This window comes from Humulus lupulus, chromosome 7 (genome assembly GCF_963169125.1).
Source record: "Humulus lupulus chromosome 7, drHumLupu1.1, whole genome shotgun sequence".
NCBI lineage: Eukaryota > Viridiplantae > Streptophyta > Magnoliopsida > Rosales > Cannabaceae > Humulus > Humulus lupulus.
In genome coordinates, this window is record NC_084799.1 from 59,754,087 (window position 1) to 59,765,147 (window position 11,061).

Genomic DNA, 11,061 nt, shown 5'->3' on the forward strand with positions numbered 1-11,061 from the left:
TCCCTCTCTCTCTCTAATTCTCACGAAATCTCCATAAAACCTACAGTTTTGTATAATTTTCTTGTCAAAATCATTGTTAGTTATCTCCATTGTTTCTGTGAATTCGTTAATATCAAAGGCAACATCTATTTTGAGAGTTTTTGGAGGAGAAAAACCATGGGTAATGAGATTTTACATTTTGTGTTGGGTATTATTTGTTTACATTTTTTTTGGCTATTTTGAACAGATCTGAGCCTATATTGGTGTATTTTTCGGGATTTTTTGAGAGATTCCGCGATCTGTGTTTTTCTGGGTTTTCTGCAATTTTTTTGCTCGATAGAAGCTCGATAACGGTTCGATAACGGTTCGATGGTATGTAGAAGAAGGTCTTTGTAAGAGCTCGATGTAGCTCGATGTTAGCTCGATAATAGCTCGATAGGTTCGGTTTAGTGCTCGATGGAAACTCGATAAGGGTTCGATAAGGGGTCGAATGGATCTATAATATGTGAGCTCGATAGTAGCTCGATATGAGCTCGATAGGGTTCGATTGAGGGTTTGGTTGTGTTTTATGGTCGGTTTTGAGAAATGATAGCTCGATGCTAACTCGATAATAGCTCGATATGGGTTCGATGGAGGGTTTGGTTAGGTTTATGTTCTGTTTTGAGAAATGGTAGCTCGATTATAACTCGATAATAGCTCGATAGGGGTTCGATGGAGGGTTTGGTTAGGTTTATGTTCTGTTTTGAGAAATAGTAGTTCGATTCCAACTCGATAATAGCTCGATAAAGCTCGATAATGTTATTTTTTATTGCATTTCTGGAAAAATGACAGTTTTCCTGACAATGTTAATGTTTTTTTTTCCAACACAGGCTCTATTGTCTACGTTTTTGTATCCTACAATGGTGTTTGGGAATTACAAGGGAATAAGTGGATTTTCAAGGACCCTCAATGCACGGTGATACCGATGGAGGATACTGTAACGTACTTGCAACTTCTTGACATATTGCACAAGGAACTTAAAGTTGATAAACAGATGTATGAGTTGAAATTGGAGGTTCCTTACACTTGTGGCGACCAACCGTTTACACCCGTTCATGTTGAAAGTGATCTTGGTGTCCGTGCATTCATAGGAGTAACATCTAAAGAAAGGTTGGCCTTGTGTGTCACTCCTGTTAAAAAGATTGTCATTGCAGACCCATATTCCACTCCCGGACCTGAGGGAGCAGCCAGTACTTTAGGATTTCCTATTGGTGACCTGAGGGACAACCAGTATGAGTACAACCCCTATGTGAATGACGATCCGGTAGCCGAACACAATGAGGAATTAGGAGACAATTCGGTGGATGATGATCTATTAGCTGAACATTTGCAAGTAGAAGAAGCACAAGAACAACCAATACGTCATATTGCACGGACGAACCCACCAAGTCAAGGACGCCGAACACCTGGCACCAGCTCTAGTCGTCATGGTGGAACAGAATATAACTATACAGGGAACATTTCAATATGTTCAACAGAAGATCACAGAAAATGGAGTGCTCCCATGTTTACAAAAGAAGATATCATAGCTTGTAGTCGTTCTGAATCACCCTCATCCGGTATAGCGTTGGGGGAATTACATTTTGGGAAGACATTTGAGAACAAGATGGAATTGAAAACCAAAGCGGCTCTCTTTGCAATGAAGAATAATTTTGAGTTTATGGTTAAGAAGTCTGGTACTGATGTGTTGTATATCACCTGCAAGGATCCTGATTGTGGTTGGAGAATAAGAGGGAAAAAAGTAGCGCGATCAGAGATGTTTGAGATCACTGTTTATAATAGTGTACATACTTGCTCACTAGAATTGCGACAAAAAGACCACCGTCAAGCAGCACCTTCTGTCATTGGGCACCTTATCAAGAACAAATATGCTACTGATGGCACTAGCTATCCACCAAACAGCATAAAGGAGGATATGAAGAATAATTTTGGGATCGATATGAGTTATATTAAGGCTTGGAGATGCAGAGAGAAGGCACTCGGTTATGTTAGGGGGACACCTGAAGAATCGTACTCCAAGTTACATTCTTACCTGTACATGCTGCAGCAAAAGAATCCAGGTACAATTACTGATTTTGTCACAGATGACGGTCGCTTTCTTTACTGTTTCTTCTCACTCGGAGTTTGTAGAAGGGGATTTACATCATGTCGTCCTGTTATATGTGTGGACGGCACTTTCTTAAAGTCAAGGTACGGTGACCACATGTTGTGTGCTGTCGCATTGGATGCGAATAACCACATTTATCCAATTGCATTCGCGATTGTTGACAGTGAGAATCATGCTTCTTGGAAGCATTTCATGATGAAATTGAAGGAAGCCATTGGAGTTGTTGATAATCTGTCTTTTGTTTCAGACAGGCATGCTAGCATTATTCATGCTCTTGAGTTGGTCTTCCCTGATGCCTACCACGGCGCATGCTACCATCACATAAGTATGAATGTAATCGCTAAGTTCAAGACCGATCACTGTCACAAGGAGATGTATAATGCGGCATATGCATTTCGGAAGTCAAAATTTCACAGGTTCTTCAATAATATAAAGCAAATGGATCCTGCCATAGCTCAATATCTCGAGGGTATTGGCTTCGATAAGTGGACTCGTGTATACTTTCCTGGGAATCGATACAATGTAATGACAAGAAACTACGTTGAAAGTTTCAACAACAAAACCAGAGACGCAAGAACCTTCCCAGTCACTACTTTTGTGGAATTCATTCGTTTCACAATTCAGTCATGGTTTGCCGCGCGTCGTGAGGAGGTAGAGAAGTGCACATCGAAATTAGCAACAACATATGAGAAAGATGTCTCAGGCATTGCGGATGATGCAAGGTACTTGAAAGTCCATCCTCTTGGACAGTTTGAATTTCATGTGGTAGACCCAGAAGGTGATGGTGAGGTGAATTTGATGACCAAATCATGCTCTTGTGGTCAGTTTCAAATAATGGGTTACCCTTGTGTTCATGGTGTGGCTGCGGCCATGTTGCGCAATGTCAACATTTACTCACTGTGTTCACCATATTACACTACTGAGATGTGGAGGGAGTCTTACAAAGAAACAATTTACCCAACTGGCAATGAGGATGATTGGGAAGTTCCCGAGAACATAGAGAAAATGCAAGTTGGGGTTCCCGTTGAAAAACAACCAGTTGGTCGACCGAAGAAGAATAAGGTGGGAAGAAGGAAGACAAACCGCACTCCATCGAATGGAGAAATCATTCCCAGTCATCGCAAGTGTAGCATGTGTGGTGGTCTTGGCCATAACAGGGCTACATGCAAAGCTAGGCTTTAAACTTTTTTTTCCCATTTGAACTTGTTGTATTAATAAACTCTTTTTATTTGATTTTTCTGAAAAGTTATGTTTATGGCAAAGCTAGGCTTTAAACTCTTTTTTCCCATTTGAACTTGTTGTATTAATAAACTCTTTTTATGAAGGTAACAAATTTTGATAATTCAATAACAGTTCGATATAGCTTGATATTAGCTCGATAACAGCCCATGAAAATTATAAAAAAATGTGAACAACAAACTGTACATGTAAAGACCCTGTATATATACAATCATCAAGGTAACAAATTTTGATACCACAAGTCTGTGGTCCACTTGTTCCTGAACACCTCCATATTTTCATCGCAGATAGCTTCCAATGGAAGACCGACCATTAGATGCTCAATATACTTGATAGCATACACACCACAATCCCCACTGTAAATATATATATATATATATATTAAGTGCACATTACTATAAATTTAGTTAGAAACAAAATTAGTATGAAGATGATGTTTGTTACCTTCTCTTTGACTGAGGGAGCTCGTGTTTCTGTTTGCGACGCAATGTGAACTGATGCGGCCTATTTCCTGTTGATGGAATCTTCAACATCAAGCTATCAGTAAACAGTTTACTCTGCATTAACAGAGAAGGTAGCATAAAGCACCATGGACTCATAATATCCTCAAGCTTTGCGTCACTAATCACCGAGTTGTCTGAATCGTAAACAGTCAGAGTCCAACTAGAAATGGAAGCCTCAATGGCAAACCAATGTTGTTGTCCATAGTTCTGGCACCAATATACATCCTCAACTCCTCCCCAAGATGCCAGAAACTGCTGCTCGATGCCGGTCAACATGGACATAATGTCAGCATCCCAATAATACTTTGTTTTGTCGGCTGTTTTCTTGAACTGATCATATCGGGCAGGTATCACTTGTGAGAAATAACTGTTCATCACAACTGCATTCTGTCGATATATATTGGGAAAATACTTGCGACGCATACGAAGCATGTGTTCTGCCGCATCAATATGCTGCAAAAGAGAGTACGATAAAAAAATTAGCAAAAACCATCATAAAATGCTGATGTCGAGCTCCATCGAGCTCACATCGAACTCATATCGAGCTCATATCGAGCCAGTATGAAACAGTAAAAAAACAAACTACTTTAACATCCCTATCGAACTACCATCGAACTACTATCGAGCTCACATCGAGCCAGTCTGAAACAGTAAAAATAACCTACTTTAACATCCCTATCGAACTACCTATCGAGCCATCATGAAATAGTAAAGACAACCTATTTTAACATCCCTATCGAACTCCCTATCGAGCTCCATCGAGCTCACATCGAGCCACTTTGTTAAGGGAATTTTCACTATCGAACTCATATCGAACTCACATCGAGCTTTTAACATCCCTATCGAACTACTATCGAACTAATATCGAGCTCACATCGAGCCACTCTAAAACAGTAAAAAAAACAATCTATTTTAACATCCCTATCGAACTACCTATCGAGCTCCATCGAGCTCACATCGAGCCACTCTGAAACAGTAAAGAACAACCCCTATTTTAACATCCATGTCGAACTACTATCGAACTCATATCGAGCTCACATCGAGCCAGTATGAAACAGTAAAAATAACCTACTTTAACATCCCTATCGAACTACCTATCGAGCTCACATCGAGCCATCATGAAATAGTAAAGACAACCTATTTTAACATCCCTATCGAACTCCCTATCGAGCTCCATCGAGCTCACATCGAGCCACTTTGTTAAGAGAATTTTCACTATCGAACTCATATCGAACTCACATCGAGCTTTTAACATCCCTATCGAACTAATATCGAGCTCACATCGAGCCACTCTAAAACAGTAAAAAAACAATCTATTTTAACATCCCTATCGAACTACCTATCGAGCTCCATCGAGCTCACATCGAGCCACTCTGAAATAGTAAAGAACAACCCCTATTTTAACATCCATGTCGAACTACTATCGAACTCCTATCGAGCTCACATCGAGTCAGTAAAAATAAAACATGTAAAATTGAAAACAGTCCATAATTAGGTATAAATTGCTTACCCCATCATTGAGCCACGACTGGGGTGTCTTCAACGTCAGAAACCATGCTGGACCGTGACTCCCAGTCTTTACATCCCGCGGGGTCTTGTTGGGCATGTCTCCAAGAAGCCACTTGCACATTGTCCTATACTGTTTGGGATCTGGCTTCTTGAGAGGGTCCAGCACATGTGTAGCCTCGTCTGCTGGTGCAGCTGCAGCAGTGCGAGGTCTTTTCCTCGTGGGATCCGTATAGTCCTCAAACCAATCTGGCTTGCGTCTTTGGCGTCTAGCCCTCTGAAACTGAACCCCAGCAACATCCTCAGGGTTGACAATAACGACTCCCGGAGTCTCAGCATCTGGTGTCACAATGATGGTAGGGGGCGTCGTTGGATCATCAACATAGTCTAGCGGAAGATCCAATGACTCTGACTCTGAATCTTCATTGGACCCCCTCGGTTTCTCCTTAACAAATGTCAGGATCTGACTGAGTACGTCCAAGATCACTGACTGGTTCTTCAAGAGGGTCTCCTGTCGACCCTCGACTCTGTCCAACCGCTCAATCAAGTCGGCCAGCTCAGGGGCTGAGGCTGAGGCTGGTGGTGGGGTTGGTGTTGGGGCTGACACTGAGGCTGGGGCTGATGTTGGGGCACAGGTTGATGCTGGGGCTGGGGCTGATGTTGGGGCACAGGTTGAGGCTGGGGCTGAGGCTGGGGGAATAGGAGGGGTGGGACCTGCAACCTCCTCCCCCGGGGCAGCATCAACAAATATCTTGGCTGCCTCGGCAGCCTGAGAAACTTTCTCTGCCATTTTCTCAAAAGTCGCATCCTCCTCCTCATCAGTCTCCGAGGGATCCTGGCCAAGCCCAGGATAAAGGGGAAGATCTCCCTCAGTCAAAGACAAGTAATAGTCTTTTTCTGCTGGCCGAGGCTTCAACATCGGAAGAACAATTAACTGCAAACAACATAAAACATTTGGTTAACTCAAATAATGATAAAATATAAGCATATAGATAAAAAAAAAACAACATAACTTACATTCTTCTTCAATAATATCGGTGCGATGACGGACTTGGTGAAATCCTTGTTCTTCCGATGCGACCAGCTAAGCATCCTCGGGAACATGTTTCCCGAGCTCACAACAAGCTCCACCGCAAGCTGTTGGATAGCCTCATATGCCCAGTACTGTAAGGCGGGGGCATAACCATACATACTGTATTTGGACTCTTGCTGCACCTTGGCATCCTTCTTGGCATCATAGTTGGCATTTTGCTTCACCATGTCCTTCTTACAAGAATGCAATAGCCTCCTATAAGAGTACTTCCCCCATGGATAGCTGAAGAAGTACTCTACATTCTCAACAATTTTTAGAATATCTCGCCAAATGTGCAGTTTTCCCTCAATGGCATTCAGAACCCCCTCAACAAACAGACATAGACCAAGCTTGTACACATCTTCCACAACCGTACAAGTCTTGAAAGCATGGTCCACCTGTGACAGCTTTACTTTCTCAGCATCGTTGAAATACTCCTTTATCAACCGATCGCTGAGATTACGCCCTTCCAACTCTTCTGGTGACGGGAAGGCACTGAAATCCAACCCCGTCACCAGGGCAAACTCTCCCATGCCGAATCTACAAGACTTTGACCCCAAGAAAAAATGCACCTCATCTTCGTTGTTGCTGGCGATTTTCCTCAGCAACAGTTGATGCACCAAGACTCCGGAGAAATTAAACTCCGAAGCCAAAAAGAATTGCTTAAAAGGGGATTCCTTAGCCCTTTCAAGCAGCCCGAGCTCCAAAAACCTGGTCTTGATGTGATTTAAAGTACTACTACCCCGATATGTCACTCGACCAGGAAAGTGATCACTGAACGGAACAAGCAACTTAGGCATCTGTAACAACACATGAAATTTTTTTTGTAAGAAAACAGAATAAAAAAAATTTCAAAAAAACACTGAAATAAGTTGTCATCGAGCTCTATCGATCTCTATCGAGCTATCATCGAGCTGAAACATACCCTATCGAGCACTATCGAAAAACTATCGAGTTCCATCGAGAAATATCAACTACCTAAATTTATCGAGCCTATCGAGCCAGCATCGAGCCTATCGAGCCAGCATCGAGCCTATCGAGCTAAGAAAAATCTGTCTGTCTAGATAAATAACCATCGAGCTACAGTCTAGTCTTATATCGAACCATTATCGAACCTATCGAGCTATGAAAAATCTGTCTGTCTAGATAAATAACCATCGAGCTACAGTCTAGTCTCATATCGAACCATTATCGAACCTATCGAGCCCTTGTAATATAATACAACATATCCTACCGAGCTCTTATCGAGCTCCTATCGAGCTCATGTCGAGCTCATATCGAGCCATAATCGATCCATCATCGAACTGTTCAAACTACCTTATCGAGCCTACTATCGAACCATAATCGAACCTATCGAGCCACTGGTTCAAACCCAGAAAAAATTTCCCACAAAATCGGACAACCCATTCCACAAATCACAGATTCAACAACGATATAAAGCAAATATGGACTTGGGTTCAAGATTTTACCTTAGTTTTTTAAACTTTGAAGGAAATATGCTCCGTGGGTCTCGGGTTTGACAGAAAAATGGGAGTTTGCAGTGGGCTCGAGATCGCCGGAGAAATGGGAGAAGGTGGGGGCTCGACGGAGAAGGTGGGAGCTCGACGGAGATGCGGGCTCGACGGCTCGACGGAGATGGCGGCACGACGGCTCGACGGAGGTGGGGGTTCGATGGTTTTTGGGGGATTTTTGTGAGACTGAAAGAGAGAGAAACCGAGACTGAGAGAGAGAAGGCTGAGATTGAATGGGAAGGGTATTTTCGGTAGGAGGGAAAAGCTTAGCATTAATTTGAAAATATTATTAATGTTGGGATTTTTTGGTAATATTAGGTATTATTAGAGATAAAAAGTGAAATTTCCCTAATTATTATAGTGAGATGTACGTACCCCCAAAATTTAAAAAAAAAATTGCTCAAATATAAAATTTGACATGGTAATTTTTAGTTTTTACAATTAGATTCTATTTATTGGCAACCTTTTGACCAAAAAATATATATAAAAAAATTGTTTTATGAATTGAAATAGAGTAGCACGTGCAGGTCTCTTTCTCCATCTCTCTCTTTTTAATGTCTTAGAGCACTCATAATGAGTGTTACCTCAAATTAAAAAAAATAGCTAAAATTAAGTAAAAAAGACATATAATGAATGATTCATTTTACAAATATTTTTAGATATATGTAAAGTACATATTTATATCTAATGTCTACTATTTATCCTTCAAAATAATATTGTATTAATTTTTCACTTCTTCTCCCTCTTTCTATCTCCAAAATATTATATTATATTTAAATATTTCTAATTAATACTCCCAAAATATACTTTAAGAATAATAAAATTTCTTATTTGTAATTTTTTTTAGATTAATTGATATTTTAGTTTATTTTATAAATTTGGATAAATTTAAATTATAATATAATTATGTGATATTACATATGGGTAAATATTGTAAATATTAAAATATATAAGGATATTATTGATAGTTATAGAAAATATTTGAAATGAATAAAAAATATTTGAAAATATAATATTTAAATGATATAGAGAAAAAAAATAAAGAATCTGATGTATGATAAAATATAAAACTTAGAGGTAAAATAGATAAATGTGTATTTTGGAGATGTATTTTAAAAGATAGAGTAGAGCACCCATTGGGAGTGCTCTTAATTGTAAATATTGTCTATAAATTTAATAAAAGGTGATTTACTTTTTTTAAATATATATATAATAAAATAAATTATAGTTATATAAATATTTATATCAACAATTTTTACATATATAATATCTAATAATTTTTACATATATAATATATGAACATAATATTTACATAAATATATATTTACATGGTTATATGACATATATATAAATTACAATAATATTTAGAAAGAAATTAATAATAGAAATAAAATAAGAATAGAAAAAGTCATAGTCTAGATAATAGTATACATGCATCAATTATTTTTAGTTTTTAATATATCTCACAATGTACTTTGGCCAATTTGATGAAAAAAAAGAGTTCTAATCACATGATAAAAAAACAAACTATCACACAAATTTATAAGATAAAAAAAATAATATGTATGCCTTTATTATTTTTAAATAAATATGATTTAATTATTTAAATTATCATAAAATATCTTAAAAATATCATATTTTAATTAATTAATTTTTGTTTAAGTTTATAAGTGACAACAAGACATTATATATTATATGTTTAATATAATATTAATATTATAAGTGAATTTTAAACTTAAGTTTATTTCTAGTTGATAATAGATTATATTATACTATATATTTAATATGATATTATTCTAATACATAAGTTTTTAAGTTTAATTCAATTTTATTTTAGTTATAAAAAGTATGGTTTTATTATTTTTTAATAATTATTATTGTAAAATATCTAAAAAAATATCTTATTTTAATTTGTTTAATTATTTATTAATTTATTTAATTTTATTTAAGTTTAAGTCATGTTTATAATCTTAAATATAAAAATATTTTATTAAATATAAAAATATTTTGTTAAAATTAACAAAAATAAAATAAAATAAAAACTGTTAATACCAAAAAAAAATCTTTTTCTACACATTTTTTATAAAGAAGATAGATTATAGTTAAATAATGATGAAAAATATTAAAACCTTTTCAAATAAACTCTTTTTCACCACCCACCCCAAGAGGATATGTCACTGTTTATATAAAAAAAAAAATAGGGAGTGTAGTCACTATAATTTGACATTAGTCAAAAGGGTGTGACTGCGTAGAGTATAAAAGTAAAAAAAAAAAAAAAGGTGATAGACAGAATGACTTGAACTTTGAGTACAATAATATATTAAGCATGATAAACTTGGCCTCTTCAAAGAAAATCGAATTATTGAATACATCTGGCGAAGCATTAAGAAACTAAAAATGACTTCTTCTTTTCTTACTTTACAATCATTATTATTTTTATATGGCTTGGAAAGGAATTCTAAGACAAGAGTTAGACAACTTCATATTAATCTACAAGTATATATATACCTTAACATATATTGTTATAGATATATGTGTGTGTGTGGACCACAGTTTTGATACATTGAATTGGAAAGCAACAATCAAATCCATCCCAGTAAAAGATAAGTTTGTATAGATATCAACTTTATTAACTTAGTGCAATAGCATTAATCCGGCAATGCCAGCTACAGAGGACAAAATCCATTGTTCAAAATCATGAGAAGTGAATGGCTCTTTTTTATCACAATTCAGTATTCTGCTAGTATAATCTGTACCTAGAGATGATAACCACAAATAAATATTACGAATCTGCTTTTAAATAAACTAATAAGATCACATACACACATTATATATACACACACATATATATATATATATATAAATTTGTATATGTCTTAAAAAGTGGTGCATGGTGGATCAAGTACAAAGGTTTAAGTAGAAAAAAAGTACCATATACGGTAGCTCGGTCATAGAGAATATTAGCTTCAATAATACTCTCTTAACATACCATTAATGATAATCATTAATCAAAACTATATAATAACTAGTTATGTATAGATAAAACTATATGTAGATATATAATATATGATCCCCAACCCCAACCCCAACCCCAACAAAAAATCT

At 36.9% G+C, this 11,061-nt stretch overlaps 1 protein-coding gene across 1 annotated transcript; it reads right to left on the minus strand.

Annotated features, from left to right (window-relative positions):
- Positions 1-5,279: 5,279 nt before the first annotated feature.
- On the minus strand, positions 5,280-7,413 carry LOC133789649 (uncharacterized). The gene is made up of 2 exons (XM_062227432.1): positions 6,391-7,413; positions 5,280-6,307 (listed from the first exon to the last, which is right to left on the minus strand). Exons 1-2 carry the CDS (start codon positions 7,243-7,245, stop codon positions 5,318-5,320), a joined length of 1,845 nt encoding a protein of 614 aa, XP_062083416.1. The 5' UTR covers positions 7,246-7,413; the 3' UTR covers positions 5,280-5,317.
- Between the last annotated feature and the right edge of the window lie 3,648 nt (positions 7,414-11,061).

Coding starts and splice junctions, on each gene's coding strand:
- LOC133789649 (XM_062227432.1), bottom strand. CDS start 7,245: ATGCCTAAGTTGCTTGTTCCGTTCAGTGATCACTTTCCTGGTCGAGTG. Junction 6,308..6,390: donor CGATATTATTGAAGAAGAAT/GTAAGTTATGTT, acceptor TGTTGTTTGCAG/TTAATTGTTCTTCCGATGTT.